The 20,854-nt window shown below is 51.0% G+C and overlaps 2 protein-coding genes across 4 annotated transcripts; both read right to left on the minus strand.

Moving 5' to 3' along the window:
* Positions 1 to 7,992: 7,992 nt before the first annotated feature.
* On the minus strand, positions 7,993 to 9,395 carry Ppy (pancreatic polypeptide). 2 transcript variants are annotated; one of them, XM_021178371.1, is made up of 4 exons: positions 9,348 to 9,395; positions 8,603 to 8,793; positions 8,229 to 8,346; positions 7,993 to 8,129 (listed from the first exon to the last, which is right to left on the minus strand). In XM_021178371.1, the coding sequence occupies exons 2-3, from the start codon at positions 8,791 to 8,793 to the stop codon at positions 8,235 to 8,237; spliced, it is 303 nt and encodes a 100-aa protein (XP_021034030.1). In that variant the 5' UTR covers positions 9,348 to 9,395; the 3' UTR covers positions 7,993 to 8,129; positions 8,229 to 8,234. The 2 variants fall into 2 exon arrangements, with proteins under 2 accessions (XP_021034030.1, XP_021034031.1); XM_021178372.1 differs by having other exon boundaries at positions 8,081 to 8,129; positions 8,233 to 8,346; positions 9,348 to 9,371.
* Positions 9,396 to 14,731: 5,336 nt separating this feature from the next.
* On the minus strand, positions 14,732 to 15,878 carry Pyy (peptide YY). 2 transcript variants are annotated; one of them, XM_021178406.1, is made up of 4 exons: positions 15,804 to 15,878; positions 15,221 to 15,408; positions 15,029 to 15,112; positions 14,732 to 14,922 (listed from the first exon to the last, which is right to left on the minus strand). In XM_021178406.1, exons 2-4 carry the CDS (start codon positions 15,406 to 15,408, stop codon positions 14,898 to 14,900), a joined length of 297 nt encoding a protein of 98 aa, XP_021034065.1. In that variant the 5' UTR covers positions 15,804 to 15,878; the 3' UTR covers positions 14,732 to 14,897. The 2 variants fall into 2 exon arrangements, with proteins under 2 accessions (XP_021034065.1, XP_021034064.1); XM_021178405.1 differs by having other exon boundaries at positions 15,023 to 15,112; positions 15,804 to 15,874.
* Between the last annotated feature and the right edge of the window lie 4,976 nt (positions 15,879 to 20,854).

The raw sequence follows: 20,854 nt of genomic DNA on the forward strand, positions 1-20,854 counted from the left end.
CAAGGACTTCTGAAGTGTGTGTCCTGAAGAGTGTGTCCCTGTCTGACCACCCACACACCTTTGAGAGGAACCTTGCTTGGCCCTGTCTGTGACACCCACTTCTCTCCTCCCTTCAGTGCCCCAGCTTAATAAATAAACTGGAAACAGTCTGTACCCTCTCTTGCTGAAGTTTAGCGGCTCCATCACAGTTTAATCTACTCCTAGACTTTGCTAGGCTCCACGGAGGTCCTTTTACTAACTCATCCTAATCCTTTATTAATTGGCATCAGACACGGGATTGGAAACAGTTTACCAGTTCTTTCCTTCTGTTTTTTTCTCAGAGATACTGTCTCACTAACTTTCCCAGGCTGGCCCCGAACTCACAATCCTCCTGCCTCTGCCCCTCCAGTGCTGGGATTTCAGACATGCAACACCACCTCTGACTGGTTAGCAGTGCTTGGCAGTAGCTGGAAGGGATGTCCAAAGGCCAGGACCTTCAGGTTTGCAAGACTACCAACATCCTCTATCACAGAAAAATTGGCCCATGGCTCAACTATAAGAGGGGAGTCTGGGAAGCCAGAACTTCTACTCTACTCATTTTTTTTTTTAATCAAATTTAAAAAACCCTTTTCCACAGTCAAGAGGTAGCCTCTTAGCCAATATTTCTTGAAATGCTAATTACTCTATTTCTTAAATACCTATTCCCAGTAGACTTTGGAGTTCTTTGAGGACAGTGACAATGTCACTGAGCTGTGGTTCCCGAGCATCAAAGCCAGTGCTCAATAAACACGGATGCAGAATCTCTGAGGACAGGTCCACATGACTATTGCAACGTTCTTGGCTTTTAGATGAGTGTCTCCCAAAGAACGTGGATTAAAGGCCTCGGGGTGACAGCACTGGAAGGTAGTAGGACCTTCAGAGAATGGGTCTACCCGGAAGTGAAACCCATAGGAAATAGAAACTCCTGCTCAGGGTAAGCTACAGCTCAGTGTGCTTTCAGAAAGGTCTGGGTTCAGTCTTGACGAAGGGCATGGGAAGGGCATAGCAGCTGGGGATGGAAGAGCATAGCAGCTGGACCAAGCAGCATGTTCCTACCATGCCAACACTCAGAAAGCTGAGGGAGATAGAAGGATTGAAGCAAGCTCGAGGCCAGCCCAGGCGACTGGGCTATCTAGTGAGATCTCATCGCAAAGCAAACTAATAATAAAGTCAATGGGGGTGGGCGTCATCAGGCATGGTGGTGCACACTGTAATCCCAGAACTCAGAAGGCAGAGGCAAGCAGATCTTTGGGACTTCAAGGCCAACCTAGTCTACATAGTAAGTTACAGGATAACCAGGAGTATGTAGGGAGACCATGTCTCAAAAGGGTGTGTGTGGGGGGGGGGGTGCTGAAGAGATTGCTCAGTGGTTAAGAGCACTGATGTTCTGACAGAAGACCCAAGTTCAGTTCCCAGCGATCAAGTTCAGCGGTTCACGATTGCCTTTAACTCCAGCTCTAGGGGATCTAATGACATCTTCTGGTCCCTTCAGGCAACTATATTTATGTGCACATCACTACACACACACACACACACACACACACACACACACACTTTAAAAATCAAAACTTTTTTATGGAAGAATTGGAGCCGAAAACATGGCTCAGTCAGTAAGCTCCTTTTTGTGCACATAAGAGGACCTGAGTTCCATCCTAGGCATGCATGTAAAAAATAGGTTCGGTGGCACATGCCTGTAATCCCAGCTCTGGGGTCCTGGGGTGGAGACAGAAGGATCCCTGGGACTCCCTGTCCAGACAGTTGCTGAAGAAAGGCAGCTGCTGAGTGGGGGACTGGAAGGGTGATGGGGGGACAGACAGGCACTTAACTAGTGGGGGCAGGGCATTTCTGAGAGACTGGATTGCTTCTGATAAGAGGCTGCCCTGACTTTAGCTTCGTACCCATGTACCCTTGGGTAGATCTCATAATTTCTCTAAACTAGCACCCTTCCCCATAAAGAGTTAATGAGGCTTAGAAGTGCCACCTAAGACAACACTAGAGATTTCACAACAGACTGGGGTGCCCGGAGCCTGGCACCAACCACAGCAATAATGATCAGTTATTGGTACATAACTGCATATTCATACAGCTATTGTAAATGACAATGTACCGGGCATAAGTCCCTTGATTCTAGAACCAGCCCAGTGGACCATGAAGGCTTGACATCCGAGGGCATCACTTTTAAATCACAGCCTTCCTTTCCTGGTCTCAAAGGCTTAGTTATGTGCACATCCTGATGCAAAACTCACTCAAACCAACTTCAGAGTCCTATGATGCTTAACCGTTCTAATCCTGCTCCAAAGCCCCAAGTTTCTTCTGAGAATCAAGCCCAACTCCTAATTGTGAGCATCTGTAAAAAAGAAAAAAAAACCAAAAACCAAAAAACCAGTTACATACTTTCCTTTGTTTGTCTGTTTGTTTTCCAGACAGGGTTTCTCTGTAACCATCTTAGCTGTCCTGGAACTCACTCTGTAGACCAGGCTGGCCTCAGACTCACATACATCTGCCTGCCTTTGCCTCCCAGATGCAGGGATTAAAGATGTGCACCACCACCACCACCTGGCCAAATTCTATCGTTTTAATATACAGTGACATGGAGTAAGAACTTCTGTTCCAAAAAGGAGAAATAAGGTATAACACAGAAAGACTGGACCATAGCAAGACAGAAATCCAGCAGAGTAAACTCCGGTTTCTGCTCTTACAGTAGGCACCTGGGGCTCAAAAGGCACCACCTGGACACAAACAGCCCTATCTCTCCAGCTCTCCCACCTGAAACACATCTTGCCTCTCTGCCTAGCTCTACTCCGTGTCCGAAGCTTTCCTCTAGCAAGAAATGAGAGCGGCTGAATCCCTGCACTGTCACCCCCAAAGTCAGTGGGGATCGTTCCTGAAGTGAGTTGAAGAGGAAAGGACAGCCAAAGAGTCCTAGATTTGAGCATATTTCCTAGATTTCCACAGGGGACACATCCCGGAGGCTCTATGGTCGTGAGGGTGGAGAGCGAGGTTTAGTATTAGGCTTGCATCTAGTTAGAATATTTAATAACTCATTTCAAATGGAGTGTGGTGACGTGTCTCTTCATCCTAGCATTTAGGAAGCAGAGGCAGGAAGATCTGTTCAAATTTAATCCTTGGCTACATAGTGGGTTTGAGGCCAGCCTCGTGATCCTGTTTCAACACAGACACACACACTGACTGACACACACAGACACAGACACACACACATACATACACACACATATTTATGCAGGATGGTGGTGGCATGCACACCCTTAATCCCAGCACTCAGGAGACAGAGGCAAGTAGATCTCTGTGAGTTCAAGGCTGGCCTGGTCTACAGTGTGAGTTCCAGGACAGTCTGGGCTACACAGAGAAACCCTGACTTGAAAAACAAATCACAACTTGTTAGCATGCGGGGCACGCTGCCCCTCTAAAAACAGCTCCTCTAGCTTTATACTATGAAATTTTATCCTGGAAATCTCTTTTATTTTTCTAGATTGCTGCCACCTAGGAATGTAGTTCTGGTCTCACTGAGCTCCTGAGCTGTGGCTCACACCTTGATGATGCTGGCCCCAAGTTCTTACCCCTTCCCTCGGAACAGGATTTACTGCAGAGAGGGTGAAGTTCAGCGTGGACAAGAAGAGAAGTGTGCACGCACAGAGGGGCTCGTGGTGGCCATTGCACGCTCTGTGCCCAGAGCTACAGTGCTGAGCTGCATGGTCAGCCATGACAGAATTCATAGGGTCCCTCAGTGTGAGTCAGGTGGTCCGGGATTGGGGGAGTGGGGAGCATGCCATGTTTCACAAGGTCTAAATAGGCAGCAGAATGGAACAGGTAGAGGAAGATGGCCGGCTCACCCTGAGGTTCACAGCCTGACCCCCAGTTTGTGAGTGGACCACTTAAGAAGCAAAGATTCCTCTCCCCACAGGGCTTATCGGCTCCCTCCCAGAGGCTCCACTTAGCTGGGACGGGCAGAGCAAGAGAGGGGAATCCCTCTGCTCCCCTAGTCCTAGATACCGAACAGACATACTAGGCCTCCACAGCAACCCTGAAGGAAGAGTCCCCGTAGCTCAGCAGAACGCTATGGCGTCTCTCCAGCGCTGGCCTCCGCTGACCCTAGAAATAGCCCCCTGGAAAGGCACTGCCCCCTCACGATCCCAGAGACAACTCTTCCCCAGGATCTGGGTGTGATCTTGGAACAAAAACAAAACAAAACAAAACAAAACAAAACAAAAAAATTACCTGACCCCAGGAGCCTCCCACACTGTGCCCTAGTCAAGACAGTCTGTTGGCCATGTGCTTCCACCCCCGCACTCTCTTTGTTCCCAATTCCTGGGCCGTGACACAGAAGCAGGAGAAAGCCACGCCGGGGTGGGGCCTTAACGGGACAGGGTCAGGGATACCTAGAAATATAAACGGACTCTGACGTCCTGGCCAGAGACCTTTTGCTTTGCCGCTCTGCACCTGCCCAGTACGATGGTAATGTCTAGAGGCTAAGTGTGGGACGAACCCCTATCACCTGTGCTCTTCAGGAACTTGGGGATGGAGACTGGCCCCAAGGGCCCCTCCACGTGCCCACTGAGGGCATGAAAAAGTGAAGCCATTCTATTGGTCAGGACAGCTGCCATAAAGAGCTTCCTGTTCCTGCTTGAGGTGGTGCAGATGAGGAGAAGAGGCTAAGAGAGATTTCAGGGGCTCAGGGGTTCAAAGGAAGTATCCTATCTAGGGTATCACAGTCTGTGATCTGGAGGGGGCGGGGTTCTGTGTGTGAATGGAGATGGAGGAATCGCTGGACTGGCTCTTCAGTGTGCAACTATGTTATTCATTTAAAGCGTTCCTAAGAGCCAGATATGAATCCGAGTGGTAGCGAGTACCACACCAAACAGAAAGTCTGCAAAGAGCCCACCTGTGATGTGGTGGCAGGAGGTAGGGCTGGGAAGAGACTCAGACAATAGTTCCAAACATTTAGTATAGAGTACAGCAAGAAGTGGGCATGGCAGGGGCAGAGATATGGTAGTGCATGTCTAGGCGTGCCCTAATCTCCCTGGGAACCAGGGAGTTCCTTGAGGTGCTCTAGCACCAATGTGTACTGAGGCAGCTACAGCTCCTGGTCTTAGCTCTGCCACACACACACACACACACACACACACACTCCAGGCTTTCTCAGTAGACTCAGGGCGGGCACAGCTAGGTCCCACCCTCAGCCCATCGCTCTTCTCCGGGTCACCTGACCATGCCGTCTGTCCGGCCCCCCCACCAGACCGTGGCTCTGCCCTGCGCGTGCGCTCTGGCTCTGGGTTGCCTAGCGGCGCTCCTGGTGCCACCCAGTGGCGCCCTGGAGGACGAGGTCCACCTGCAGCCGATTCCCGAGCCCAGGTCGGTCAGTTGGTTTTCAAGTTTCGGCCAGATCAACAAGTACTTGGAGAAGCTCTTCAGCAACAGGTGGGGTTGATGGAGGAATGAGGAGGAGGGGAGGTAATCTGGCACCCCTGCTTATGTCTCGGCCCCACGATCTCTGCAATGACGTGTCCCCTAGTTCGAAGAAATTCAAAAACCTCATGAAACCCTCCAACACCACCAAATCTGCCCCATCGAACACCACAGAACGTCCTTACTTGAATGCCACGAACCCCCTACGGAAAAGCATCAGCAAACCCCTAACACAGGAACCCCGCGGACGCCTGTCACTAGCCTCCTCCCCAGGCTCCAGGTAGGCAAGGCTGGTGCAACCAGCAGAGGCCTCCACCCATATCCTTGGGCAAGTGGGAAGAAGTGAGAAGGGAAAGCCCTGGCCACTTGAAAGGGGTACACCAGGGCCAGGGGTGTTCCTCTTCAGGCTGGACCTGGACTCCTAGAGGCCTAGCCTGGATCTGGCTACCCACAGACTCCTTTAGACGATGAGCTGTGCCTCTGTTCCTCCCTACCCATGCAGCCTGAACAATAGACAGCAATAATGGAACTGACAAGATGGCTCAGTGGTAAGGGCACTTGCCACTAAGTCTGCCGGCCAGAGTTCCACCCCCAATCTCATAAGACGGAAGAAAGGACACGTGTACCGTGACTTGCGTGTGCACACATGTAATGCAAACACACAATGACAATAAAGGAATGGATAAATACATTTTTAACAAGAATCTCTATTGCTTCTGTGACTTCTGTGGGCACTGGCAGGAAGGGCAAATAGATCTCAGCCTAGGTTTTTCCCTGCATCTCTCTGCAACCTACTCACCCACTTTCCACCACCTCACCCTGCATGTACTGCTTCCAAGGTGACCAGCTGTGACTCGGAGAAAGAAGATGAAAGAGTTGGTCCTAGAAACTTCAAAATCGGGGCTTCAGCCAGACCTGCTCCCTGCCAAACAAGTTCATGGAAGAGCAGGACCGGCTGGAATCACAGTCTAGCCTGTGGAAGTGGCAGAAAATCAAACACAGGGGAGTCGAGCGGGGGGGGGGTGGGCTCATCCCTCCTACCTCAAGTTCACAGATCCCAGGAAGTGGGGAGACCTGGTGGAGTCTGTTCCTGAAGCCCGGTCATCAAGGACACAGCACACACACCTTCCTATCACCCAGCCATCAAACCCAGGTGTGTGTGGAACAGGTTCCTAGTTCCTGCCTCTATGGGTGTTGAACTCTCCCCATTAGAACCCATCTTAAGCTGAAGAGATGGCTCGGGGATTATGAGAGCTAGCTGCTCTTCCAGAGAGTCCCGAAATTCCAAGCACCTACATAGGGACTTACAACCATCTGTAACTCTAGCTCCAGGAGATCTGAAACCCTCTTCTGGCTTCTGAAGGCACCAGGCAGACACGTTGTGCAGGCAAAACACCCATGCATATAAAATACCAATAGAAACCATCACCTGAGCTACCAGGGAAGGCTTTGGGACACCAGGCTCCAGTAATAGGATTCAATTCATTCTCTTGCTGAAACCTCCCACATCCCCTAACTATCTGCATACCCCTTGGACGTAAAGAACCAACTTGAGCCAAGTGTTTACAGGATAGCTGCGTCTTGTATAAGACTTTGGCCTTTGGGGGCAGGTTCTGACATCTGATCATTCACACTCAACATATAGGAGCACAACTGCAAAGTCATTATCATCAAGGCTAAATGCTGAGCCCAGCATCAACCCTACCAACCCCTGCTCTCCAGGCCCAGCCTGTGGCAGAGATGGGAGAAGCCATTCAGGGAATGTCTCATGTCTTACCTCCCTCTGACTATCCCTATCTACCAAAGCTCCCAGAAAGGGAAGCCCAGCTCACTCTCTTTCACTTCACACACACACACACACACACACACACACACACACACACACACACACACACACACACACGGCATCTCCACCTACTCAGCCTGCCTGGTATGGGTAGATAGTCTACAGGGATTTCTCAGGTAGTACCGGGTCTTTCCTCCCTGCCCCAAGAACCACAGATGGACACATGGAGGCCGTCAGAACGCTTGACTAAACATCTCCTCCCTGGTGGTCACATTTCCCTACAGCAGTAGCTAAATTTCATTCTTGGTCCAGAAGTCCACTACCTCCCAGATCAGTCCATTTTCTCCAGAGCTCCAGAGAGCAGTTCTGAGACCACCCTACACAGCACACAATTGGCCGACCTCCCGCCAGCACTAATCCTTTGAGTTCTTGCCCCTGGCCTGCCACTTTAGGATAAATGACTCCTCTCCCACCGCCCAGGTTATAGGAGCCATCTTGAGGGTACATTTGGGAACAGGGCTGGCCTCAGGGGAGGAGCTGGATGGTTTAGGGGTGCTGGGATGGGAAGATTAAGCTTAGAACTGTGACATCACAGACCTTTCTGGAAAGGAATCTCACTTCTCTCTAGACCACAGCTTCCTTCTGTGAAAGGAATGAGCTGAGCCCCTATATACACTCAGGATTATCCCCAGGCCCCTGCCTCCCTGACTGTGAACTTTACCTGCTTCTGCCTCTATGGGTGCACACATACTCACACACTGGCTATGATTTTTAATTTGCTTTATTTAGTTTGCAAGGGAGCAGGTTGTTGCAAGACTGCAGAGGAAAGAGCTGGACCTGTACTCTCCTACAGCCACGGGCTGGAGACAAGAGAGGCTGCGAGTCCATTGGGCAGAGCTCCCTGTAATGAAAGAAGAGAATCGTGAGGAAGGACAGTCCTTGTACCCTAAGACCTTGTTTTCCCTTACTCCGCCTCCTCTGGATCTCCCCTTTCCCACACCTGCTTTCAGCTCCAGGGTGCAGAGCAGGGAATCAAGCCAACTGGGGGGCTGGTGCAGGGGGGGAGCTGCACTCCAGGAAGTCCACCTGTGTTCTCCTCCTCGGCTCTCTTCCCATACCTGGGAAGGAAGACAGCTGGGATAAGTATAGTTCTCACTGTCAGTCACCTGCTTTGTATCCCCCATGTAGACGCTTTCCTGCCCACGGCCTATTGATCCAAGCCACTCAGAAATAATTTTTTCTCAGAGCAGACAGACATTGAAGGGACAGGGTTAGGGAACTCTCTCTCTCTCTCTCTCTCTCTCTCTCTCTCTCTCTCTCTCTCTCTCTCTCTCACACACACACACACACACACACACACACACACCACCCTACCTAGGCCTGGTCAGTGTGTTGATGTATCTGCGGAGCTGAGTTTCATATTGTGCCATCTGCTCAGGTGTTGCATAGTCCCCTGGGTACATTGGCTCCAGGGGGGCTCCCCAGGCTCCCTGCAGGGGCTGCAGCAGCAGAGCCACCCAAGTGGATACGAGAAACAGGGAAAGGCAGCAATATGCGACGGCCATCTAATGAACAAGGAATCATGGAAGCAGAACACAGCCCGTCAGCGGATCCTCCTGTGTCCAAGACCTACCTGCCCAGCCACTGCCTACCACACATTTCTTCAAGCCAAGCCTGGGGACAAGGGCAGACCCAGGAGCCACCAGCATCAACCACCTTCCTTCCCTAGAAAACAGGACACCTCCACATACACACCCCTCAAGCCAGCAGCCAGAGTACCCAGGCCTTGGCAACATAGAAAAACAGCAGAAGAACTGGGTATGAGGGCTGGATACACAGGACTTAGGACACTGATGGCTCTGAGGAGGCAGGAATAGCCAGAGCTGATGGGAACCACAGGGTGGGGGACACAGAATTAACTTGTAAAGCAAAGAGACAGAAGTCTATGACACTGTGGGTCCTGCTTTCCACTGACAGGTTTGTCCAGATGCAAAGAAAGACCCAAGGAGGACCTAAGGTCACTTGAGGGATCCAGCCCTACGAAGCACCAATTCCGACCCTCTATCACCAGCCTCAACCCAAGGAGTCCCCAGAGGCAGGACAGAGTGAGCTCACTTACCCTGTGTGCTGAGCAAGTGAGTGCTGGGCCCAGACACCTACCTCCTGCTGGACTGTCTCCCTGTTCATAGCTGTGCCCCTTTATAGTCCTCAGCACCCCCAGAGTCCCCGCCTCCTGTCAGCCTTTCTTGCTGCCAGCCTTTAACCACCACCCCCCTTTTTCTCTCTGCCTGGTATCTGAAACACGGGCACTGTGGCCAGAAACAGGAAGGCACCAGGTCAGCGTTCTAGATGTCGGAGGAGCACAGAAGAAAAAACTGGACCATGGCAAGGTCTCATGGAGGTCCGTATCCAGCTTTGGACACCAGAAGAGGTTTGATTCATAAATGACAGCATCCTAACATGGTAACCCAAAGGTTCTAGCCACTAGCCTCAGCATGCCCTCCCCAGAGACAACCCCAGTCGCCAATAGGCTTTCCTTGGGGTCTGGATAGAAGCTGAAACTAGGCTTTACCCCTACCATGAGGGATGGAAGTCGGGCCTTCAATCCAGCTAGATCAAGGAAGGGACAGAGATGTCTCACATCCTCGAGCCACTTGGAAGGGAGTGGAGAAAGTCATTTGACGCGTGCATCGAATGCCAGCTTAGGTCCTGTGGGCCAGGGTTCAGAGGCCACAGGGTTCATGGGGAAGGGACAGTTCCTGGCAGCTGTTTCCTTTCCCAGCACAGAGCTCTGTCCCAGGAGAGTGCTAAAAACCAGCATCACTTATAAGCTTCAAGTTGCCCCCCAAAAACGCCATGCTGTCGTCCCACTGAAGCCCTACAAGGGAACCTATTTAACAGACAAAAAGTGGGGAGGCTCCCAGAGGAGGGAACGCTTGTCCAAGACTCAGGCTCAGCCTTCATTTCCTCCCCTGAGAGATTCTTCTGGTGCCTGTGTGTGACAGGAGAAGCCACTTGTCCCTTTCATGTTCAGTGTCCTTTTCCCAGACACAGACCTCCACCCTTCTCAAGCCAGGAGCAGTCACTGGCTCTGTTTATTTTGACCCCTGTGAAGGGAGCAAGGGCCTCTCTCTCCAGATGTTCTGCTCTCAGGACAGAACAAGAATCATCACCGCGGGCTCTGGGAACGCAGGAAGTGAGAGGGGAGAAGGTGACAGCAGGCATCTGTCGTGATAAGGTTAGAGGTCAGAGAGGCCTGGCTCCAATTGAAGTCCATGTCACTGCCTGCCTGTCCTGGGAGCATGATTCCATTAGAGCTCCTAGGGTTCGATTTCTTACTCTGTAAGGTGGGCTCACTGCATCCATCCCCAGACTTGAAGAGTCAAGGAGCCTTTTCCTCTCGGCTCTCATTTAAGGTAGCAAGAAGAGCACCAGCCGCTCAAAGTAGGAAGAGTTCTTTCTCAGCGAGCCTGGGGCCCCTTCTCTGGGCTCAGGTTTCCCACTATGCAAAACCAGTGGCTAGTTCCGACTCGAGCCTCATGGCTGCCACCAGGGGGCGCCTGGCTCCGGCGCCGGTTTTAAGGATCCGGGTTTCCAGGGACTCTAAACCTTGTTGTGTTCTGGATTTTACTGCAGGTAAACAGACTGTATCCGGGGACTGAGTCTGGTGTGGGAACTATTTACAGTTTGTCATGCAAGTCAGCCAGCTTTGCTTGGTCCCAAGAAATCACAGCTGCTCTTCAAATGTCAACCCAATAGATAGCAATGACAGATTCCAGGGTTTTTGCAGGGGTAGTAGTGACAATCCAGGAGGAAGTAGTGCCTGTGCCTTCTAAATATTATGGTCACATCTGGAACACAGAGATAGCTCCTGCTAGCCTTTGTGGGCTCCTGCAGTGCTTGTATAGAGCTTCCAGGAAGACACACGTACTCACCCGCAGATAGACCAAGTCACTAGTGGCTCCTTACTAGCCACGTGCTCTCTGGACAAGGAAGATAGCTACCGGCCAATGTGATAATGGGGTTAGGAGAACAGTCCAGAAACATGAGGGTGAATGAAGTAGGTGAAGGAAGGAAGGAAGTGCAGAGACCCCAAATACAACCTACAGGACAGGCGTTTGGCTAGCATCCTGTCCTCTGTCATACCCTTTCCTGGCTCTCTTACCTCAGCCCCTGCTGCTCTTAGAGCACAGGCCAAGAAAGCTGACGTCATTCGCAGCACACGGGGGTTTTTGTTTGATTCTGTTCAGTAGTGTGTGTGGTGTTGGGGGTGGTGAGTGTGGGAGGGGTGTGGGGGTGGATATGGATACATGTATGTGTAGGTGCGTGTACATATAGGTATGTGTGAGAGAGGGTTTGTGTATATGTGGGTGTATGCGCATGTCCACACCTCAGGTGGTGTTTCTCAAACACCACCCACCTTGTTTTCTGAGTCAGGGTCTCTCACAGGGACCTGGGACTCTCGCCGAGACTGAACGGACCAGCCAGTGAGCTCCAGGGATCCACCCATCTCACTGCTCTTACGCTGGGATCATACTTAAGTGCCGCTATGACTACCTTCCTCCATGAGTGCTGTGGATTTGGGGTCCTTACGCTGGTGGGAAGTACTTTACCAACTGAATTATCTCTCCAGGCCTCTGCTTTGTAATTTTTTAAAATATTTATTTATTTATTTTATGCATATAAGCACACTGTGGTTCTTTTCAGACACACCAGAAGAGGGCGTCAGAAGCTGGTCGTGGTGGCACACGCCTTTAATCCCAGCACTTGGGAGGCAGAGGCAGGCGGATTTCTGAGTTCGAGGCCAGCCTGGTCGACAGAGTGAGTTCCAGGACAGCCAGGGATACACAGAGAAACACTGTCTCGAAGAAAACAAAAAAACAAAACAAAACAAAAAAAACAGAAGAGCACATCACATCGGATCCCTTTACAGATGGTTGTGAGCCACCATGTGGTTGCTGGGAATTGAACTTAGGACCTCTGGAAGAACAGTCAGTGCTCTTAACCGCTGAGCCATCTCTCCAGCGCCCTGCTTTGTAATTTTTGAGGTGCATATCACTATGTAACCCAGGATAGTCTTGAAAGTTGTGATCCTCCTGCCTCAGCCTCCCAAATGTGTCATTGCGCCCAACTTGTACACATGTCTCAGGGACAGCAGGCGGGGATGAGGAAGAGGGGTTCTTCAAAGAGCTCAAAGGCAAAGAAGGCTCAGGCAGCCTTTGATTTACTATTTTTGTAAAGATGAGGTCACTAAAATAGGGAGGAAGCAGGTATAGCCATCCTTCTCCTAGGACTGTACTTCAAATCCTTCCTCAAAAGATCCCTCATAGGTATCGCTTTGGGCTGGCAAGGCATTCAGCAGGACCTGAGTTCAATCCCCAAAACCCACAGCAGAAGGAAAGAACCAACTTCAAAAAATTGTCCTTTGACCGTCACATGAGTACCATATTATACATGTGCACGCACACATACACACACAACCAAATCAATATCATAGTACTATGCTGTATGTGAAATAATTAGCTAATGATCTAACACATAAAGAAGAGCTGTTTGAACCAGGCACGGTGGTGCACATTTAATTCCAGTACTCAGAAGGCAGAGGAAGGTGGAAGGTGGATCTCTGCTGAGTCGAGGCCAGCCTGGTCTACCCAGTGAGCTCCAGGACAGTAGAGCTACATAGAGCGCTGTCTCAAAACAAAACTGATATCTGAGGCTTGCTGACTGACAACGCAGGCTTGGTGACTTGAATTTGATCCCTCAGGACCCATGTGAAGAGTGGACTTTGGGTTGACTACCCAAAGTTGTCCTCTTCACTCCATAGGCTGTGACACTTACATCTTATACAATAAAAATCAATATCAATTTTAAGGAGAACTTTTTGCAAAGTTAATCATTGTTACTATCTTTGTTAACTATTATCATATCTAAGTTTCTTCCTGGCCTCTGTATTGAGTAAGTTGATCAGCCCCGGGTCACACACCTGCTCAAAATGCCCCAGAGTAAACCAGAAGTGAGGTCACCTCACTAAGAGTTAGACAGGACACTTTATACAAACTGACTGTGGTCGAGTATATGTCTCTCCAGGTCTCTCCTGCATTAGCTTCAAACTGGCCCCAACTTCCCCAGACAGACCAGAAGACAGAGGACCACAGACACCAACATCCAGACACACAGTCCTTACAAGCAGTCACTGCAAGCTTGGAGCAGTAGAGGAACAGGGGACCAGAAAGGGGAATCTTAAGTAACGGGGATGCTGCAAGGAAAGACAACAGAGAGACTAACTCCACCAAAGGGGAACCAGGAACGGCTTCTAGAAGATGACCATAATGCAAGAGGGTCTTTCCAGGCAGGAGAGAAAGAAAGCAATGCAAGCAAGCCCTGTGGAGCCCAGAACCCATGCAGTCTATGACATATGTTGGGCCCCTGGGTTGCTTCTTCACCCTCTCCCTGTGAAGGGGAAGGGCAACCCCAGAAGGTAGATGTGGGGGTCTCATGGTGCCCCCTACAGAAAGTGTTATACCAGAGGCCACTCTCCTTCCAGGGCCAGCAGGCTGCAAGGAACCCTGCATGTCTCTCCCATCCACACAGTGATAGGACCCAGTCTTCCTGGATGACACCATTTCTGTGGATCTGTATTCTTGGCTTCAACATGGTACCTCCTCCCCCATCCCCTAGCCTCCCCCCTGGGCAGGTCCTGCTCAACAAAGGACGGGGAACATATGCCCCTCCTCCAGCCTCACCCCCTCCAAGACCTAGGAAAACAAGACACAGAATGATGGACACATTTCATAGTGAACAGGGAAGTAGCCAGAGAGAGCGCTGGGTGGCCAGAGAGGGCAGGAAATTCTAATTAATGGGCTTCCTGCAAGAAGAGATATCCAGGGACTCAGGTTAGCCTACAGTTTAAACACCCACAACACTTTAGACCTCGGTGTTTAATGGGGACAGCGAGGAATTGGTGGGTGTCCCCATGGCCTTTCCACCAGAAAGGCACAGTTAGACATAGCTATTCAGCCTGCATTCAGCAATAAACTGTTGCTGAAAGAATGGAGACCTCTAGACTCCCGCTGCTTCTCCTGCTCAAGGTGGGAGGGAAGTGATTTCTGCACCCATTCCATATCTCCTCTCCAAGGTCTCTTCCTCCAGGGTCTCATCCTAGATGCCATCTTCTGGGTCTCCCCGGCTGCTCAGGGCAACTCCCCAGGGAGTGGTGTCTAGCCTTCTCCCAGATGCTCTCCTGGACCTTAAACTCCTCTCCATCCGCACCCTTTTGCCTCCTCCCGTTCAGAATCCACTGCAACCACTCTCCTAGGCTCCCTTCTCCCCAGAGTGCCTTCCCAGGTCCTTTGGGAGCCCCTGGCTGAGATGAGGTGTCTATGCTGAACTCCCCCACCATGCCCTCTCCTTGTCCCCAGAGTCATTTTCTTAGCCACCTGTCTTTCCTGGGGCTCAAGACACCTTACACCACTGACGCGTCAGGATGGAAAAAACACACGGGTATTTTGTGCGAAATTTGCTTTTTATTTAGGGACAGGGAAATGAACACACACAGCCCTCCAGTCTGGGTGTCCGAGACACCGAGATATGAAGTGCCCTCTTCTTAAACCAAACATGCAAGTGAAGTCGGTGTAGTTAGCACATCTCGCAGGAGGCCTTGGGGGAGTATTCACCACTGGTCCAAATCTTCTGGCCTGCAGGAGGAAAAGGAAATGAATTGAATGGGAAGGCAGGGTTGTAAGTAAGGGGGCCAGGCCACACTCCAGGGCATGCGTGGGGAGGGGTGTTTTCTACCGAGACCTGAAGGGGAGGTTCTCGCTGTCGCTGTCGTCTGTGAAGAGCAGTTTGGAGAACAGAGCTGCGGGGACATCTCTTTTCCCATACCTGGGGGCGGGACCACAAAGGGGGCGTGGTCAGGCCTCCAGGTGGAGCTGGGGAGAGGAAGCAACCCCGGTGGCTGGGGTCCACCCGCCTGCCCTCTCCAGCGCTCACCGCTGCCGGGTGACCAGGTTGAGGTAGTGGCGCAGGGAGGCGTAGTAGCGGCTCAGCTCCTCCGGGGAGGCGTCTTCGCCGGGAGCCTCTGGTTTGGCGGGGTAGGCGTCCACCAGGGCTCCCAGACAGGCGAGCAGGATTAGCAGCATTGCGACCATGACGGGCCAAGGCCTGCGCACCGCCACCATCTAGGAGGAAAGCATTGGTGGGTGGGTCATCCTGAGCCTGGATCCTCCACGGCGGGATGCTGGCGGCTGCCGTCGGGCCCACGTCTCAATAATCTGTCCCAACCACAGGATTCACCTAGTCTTCTCTCGCCTTGTACCATCTCTAGCCTCAGTTTCCCCATTTGTCAGACAACCATAAGTCCTGCCTGCCTCCCAACTCCCGCTAATACGCAAAGAGGTAGATGAGGGAAGAAAGCTGTGATGACACCCGAGTTCCCCACCAGCTTCTCCATCTCACCTCAGCTAAACCCTGCCCACCCAGCTCACAACCACTCAGTCCCAGTTTCCAGAGACCCGACCTCAGTTTCCCCACAAAATATCATGATACCAGACTATTCCTGATCCCAGTCACTCACAGCAGCTACAGCTTCCGAAGCAAGACGAGCAGGAGGAGATGGAAGGTGGGAGAAGCTCGAAGGCTGGACAGCTACTGGCCTCTGCTCAGAGCTTCCCTGCGGGGCTTATATCCCACTTGGAAAGGGAGGGGGGAGTCCAGGGGAGGGGAGCCAGCAGGGGAGGGCTTGTCTCCTCCCTCCCTCCACCCCTGCCAATCGCTGACTTTACACCCAGCCAGTACGTGCTGTCTCTCCACCTCAGCAGCTGAGGGGGCAGTCCCATCTTCCGACTCGGGGTCCTTCTGGAAAGGGTGCCTTGCCTGAATCTGGTGTTCACCCTAAGGCTGCCACAAGGAACTGAATCTAGAGTTTGGATCTAGACTAACAAGGCAAAACCAGGAATGAGATCCCATCTTCCTTAGCCTGTTCATAGGATGGGATGGAGATGGGAAATGCCCTTCCTCCAGCCTGTGCAACCTGGGATAGCTCCTTTCTGGAAGCAGCCCTGTGTACTTCTGTTTGGAGAAGGTACCAGGGCTGACTGGACCTGTGGGGGAAGACTTTTTCTGCTGAAGGCAGAGATAGGATCATGGGTCCTCGCCTCCCAACCTGGTTATGACGTTGTGAGGATGAGGCTTCACTGGACAGACATTCCATTGTGTCCTTTCTCCATTGAAAGAGAGACAGGGAGGTAAAAACCTAGTTCACTTCGCAGAAGCAGCTTCATCAGCTGCTTGCATGGTTCAGCTTAGAACAGTCAGACTCAGGACAGGCCAGCTACACACCCCTGACAGAGTGCCCTCCCAAGGCAGAACCCCTTCTCTGACCAAGAGACCTTCAGGACATAGCTGCCTTTTGCAACTGATGCCAAGGTGACACAGGGCATGACACTGTTTAAGCCCACTACAGCCATCTCTGGACTCTGGGACCCACGAGGGAAGGCCTGCAGAAGAGGGGCAACCATAAATGATTATTAAGCATGGATTTTGTGCTGCGTAACACATCATCAGTTCCTGTACAATATCCAGAGTGTCCCATCAGTGAGAAAGCAGAAGTTCTGAGGGGCCATCCATGGCTCTAATGGGACAAGGGCAGACAAACCAGGGGGAACAGCTTTCTCAGTGCTGACAGTGGATAGGCGTGTGACCCGGAAGCTCAGGAGTTACACTCCGGAGCAGGAGTGGGCAGTGTCTGGAACCACAGCCTACTCTGATTGGCTGAGAGAGGGAAGGACCCCAGACCACCAGCCCCGTGGGGAAGAGCCCTATCAGACCCACCTGCTTAACCAAGAAGAGAGGACCATAGGGAAGTCCAACCCTTTCTGGGTTCTTCTCCCAGCCCTGCCAGAGTCTCCACCACTTCTAGCCCATGGAAACAGGGAGAACCATCTTGCCCAGGCCCCTAGTTCTGGGCCAGCCCTTCCACTTCCCAGGACAGATGGCTGTGGATGCTATTTTTAGAACTCACCTGAGATGGAGCATCCAGGGCTTCTTCAATCACCTTTTTTTATGGGTTCAGTCACCTGCACTCTCCGGAAATGGATCCTTATCAGCCAGCCAGGTCCCACAGGGGCCCCCTGTAACAGAAGAACTGGGGCATCCTGCTGAGCACGGAAGTGGAAAAGATCAGGATAAGAGGACATGTAGCCCAGCCTTGGAGAAAAGAGAGACGCAGTTCTCCTTAGGGAGCCTGTATCTGGGGGTCAAGTCACAGCCTTGTCCTCCGAGGACCCTCATCTCAGGAGAGCCACATCCTTGGGGACTCCCAGTCTTAAAAGACCCCAGAACAGTTACAGAGAGGCCAGCCGGTGTTCTGTTTGGAGAGAAGATAACAGAAGTACAAGAATTCTAACCCTTTAGGGAAAACCAAATGTCATGGGATGACATGACAGGTGCTCGCTCAGGAGAGGATAACCTGGGTGCCGGCTAGGGCAGGTGTGATCACAGAGGCTGGAGCCTAGATAGACAAGGACTCTATAGGCTACAAGGGACAGGAGATGGGAATGGACATTTGGTAATGAGGAGGTTGCAGGTGCACCAACCCCACACAGAGACAAAGGAGCTCGTAAGAGGAACACAGAGGCTCTGCCATGCCTGAATGTCCCTACCCCCTACCTCCCCACCCCTCGACCCTGACCTTAGAAAATGCAAGGTTCAAGGAAAGAAGAAAAGGGGAAAGGGTGGAGAAGACAGAGGATATAAGGAAAGGCCTAGATGCCTCGATTCAGTGTATGAAAGCAAGTTGAGCCCAAAGGGGTCCCTCAGTGTGGACCAGAAACCAGCCTCCGCCATCCTCACAAAGCCCCTCTGTGCATCTTGGTATTCCCTCCATGCCCCAATTACAGGACAAGCTTTCTATTCATTAATCACCACCCCCTCATCCAAGACTTAATTAACTGTTGATTAGTGGGGAGGAAGTTTCAGCCCTTGATCAATAGACTTGGCTGGCCCCACTCAGTGCCCCCCATCATCATCGACCCGTGACTCAGCCTCCATGAGACAAGTCTGCAAACTGGGTGACGACCCCTGTGAGGGCAAACTTCCAAAACAATTGTTACTGTGCACTTGGGACCAGGACCAGCCTCCAACCTCTCCTTGAAGGATACAGGGACAGAATTGCTGGGATTCCATTGTTCTTCGTCCTCAGAGGACATAATAAAAACCAACCCAGGTCAAGGAGGTTAGAGACCTGAACCTCGGAAAATCACTCGCCTTGTCTAGTAATATCAAGTCCACTCATCCTAAGTGACTTAGCCTTCTGTAACATACCAGCGGTCACCCGAACCCAGTATCTACAACAGGGACCTCTGATAGACAGGACATTGCAATGACTCCTCCCCAAGCAAACTCACGGGAAGGAAAGAGTCACTCCTTACAGACGTGGGTGCACAACCTGTAATCCCAGCACTAGAGGGATCTCAAGTTCCAGGCCAGCCTGGGCTACGTAATGTCACCTTGTTCAGAACAAAATCACAAGAGGAAGTGGTGATGTGTCTCAGGTCTAGTTCTTACTTAGCATGCACAGATCTTGGAGATTGACCCCCAGCATTGGCAGGGATCCCCACCTGTGGTCTCTCTTCCCCCACCTGCTTGAACCTGCTTGCTCAAGGGTGGAGTTTCCTGCTCATTCGTTCTGCCACGCCCACTGCTGGACCCTGTCGGCTTTGCTGCTTGGAGGCACACATGTGTTCATCCTGCTACTGGACCCCGAGTTACTTGGCGGGAAATTGGGATCCCTCCCCCTTCCTTTATAACTGAATGTTAGAATTAGTAAAGGGGGGCCTTGAACATGGAATCATCTTGGCCCCATTCTTTCTCCCGCCCCGTCTAGCTTCCTCTCTTTTCAGTTCGAACTGCCATTCTCAGTTGAACCGTTCGCGTTGCGGACTGCGGGCGGGCCGCAACACCCACCACACATCTAGAACCCCAGCACCCCAGATGTAGAAGCAAGATCAGAAGTTTAGCGTGTATGTTTGGCTATATTAAGAGCTTGAGGCTATCCCAGAATATCTTAATTATGGTCACTATTGCATGATGAAACACAGTAACCAAAGGAAGTTGGGGAGGCAGGCTTTATTTGGCTGACACTTCCGCATCACAGTTTAACTTCAAAGAACATCAGGGCAGGAAATGAATCAGGGCAGGAACCTGGAGGCAGGTGGCTGATGCAGAGGCCATGGACGGATGCTGCTTACTGGCTTGCTCCACAGGGCTAACTCCTCCTGCTTTATTGTAAAACCCAGGACCACCAGCCCAGGGATAGCACCACCCAAGATGGGTTGAGTCCTCCTCTGTCAATCACTGATGAAGAAAATGGGCTACAGATGTATCTTATGGAGGCATTTTCTCAATTGAGCTTCCCTCCTTTCAGATGATTCTAGATTGTATAATGATGACATAAAACTAGCCAGGACGGAGACCCTATCTAGAAAGGATGAAAGGCCAGAGGTGGGGGAAGGAAAGAAGAGGAAATCTGGTAAAATAGCCCAGCAGGGTCACCAACCCTGATGACCAGAATTGAACCCAAGCAGATTTAGTCAAGGCGTAATCTGGTTGATCATAGTCTCAATTCCAATTCTTCAAGACGTCCAAAGACGTCCCTGTCACCTGAGGAGACAGGCTGGTTCTCAGGAGATGGTGACTCATTCTCCAGGGTACAAGCCTCACCCTTGTGGATGGTTGCCCTCATCTGGGAATGAGCCAGCAAGGCTCTGTTGTTCCTGGAACCCAAGGTAATGGCAGGTTTGGAAGCTCTGGTTATCTCTGTGCCTTCCATTTAAGAGGATGAGATAAGTCTACAGAAGGTCCCTGATGCTTAACGTGTCTATGCAGAGCTGGGCAGGGATTTCCCCCAAAGTAAGAGATACTGAATGAAAACAGAGATACCAGAGAGGAATGGGCAGTCTTTAATGAGATGGCTTCTAAGTGCCTTTTAGAACAGGACTTTAACAAATCTAAAAACGTAATCCATTCAAATTTGTTGCTAAGGAAAAGCAGGCATGAGGGTGTGTGAGACGGCGCATCTGGTAACAGCCCTGGCTCTGCAGGCCTGAGTTCTATCCCTGGAACCCGCATAAAGGTGGAAGAAAAGAGTCAACTCCACAAAGCTGTCCTCTGACCACAAATGCACTGGGGCACATGTGTACACACACACACAAACACACACACACACCACAAGTTTAAAAAGAAAATAGAAAAACAGAAATCTTTCCAGCACAGACAACACATTTGGCCTGTGGTGGGGAGTTTGTTTGTTTGTTTGTTGTGGTTTTAGACTAGGTTTTATTTTGTAGTCCTGTATGACCCGGACCTCACAATGTAGATCAGGCTGGACTTGAAATCATACAAATCCACCTGTCTCTGCCTCCCAAGTACTGAAATGAAAAGTGTGTGCCACCACACTCAGCAAACATCTTTTTTTAAAGAAGCAGGATTTAATTCAATTTCTGATTCTTCTTCTTCTTCTTCTTTTAAGATTTATTTATTTATTTTATGTATATGAGTACACCATTGCTCTCTTCAGACACACCAGAAGAGGGCATCAGATCCCATTACAGATGGTTGTGAGCCACC

Source organism: Mus caroli, chromosome 11 (genome assembly GCF_900094665.2).
Source record: "Mus caroli chromosome 11, CAROLI_EIJ_v1.1, whole genome shotgun sequence".
Classification (NCBI taxonomy): Eukaryota; Metazoa; Chordata; class Mammalia; order Rodentia; family Muridae; genus Mus; species Mus caroli.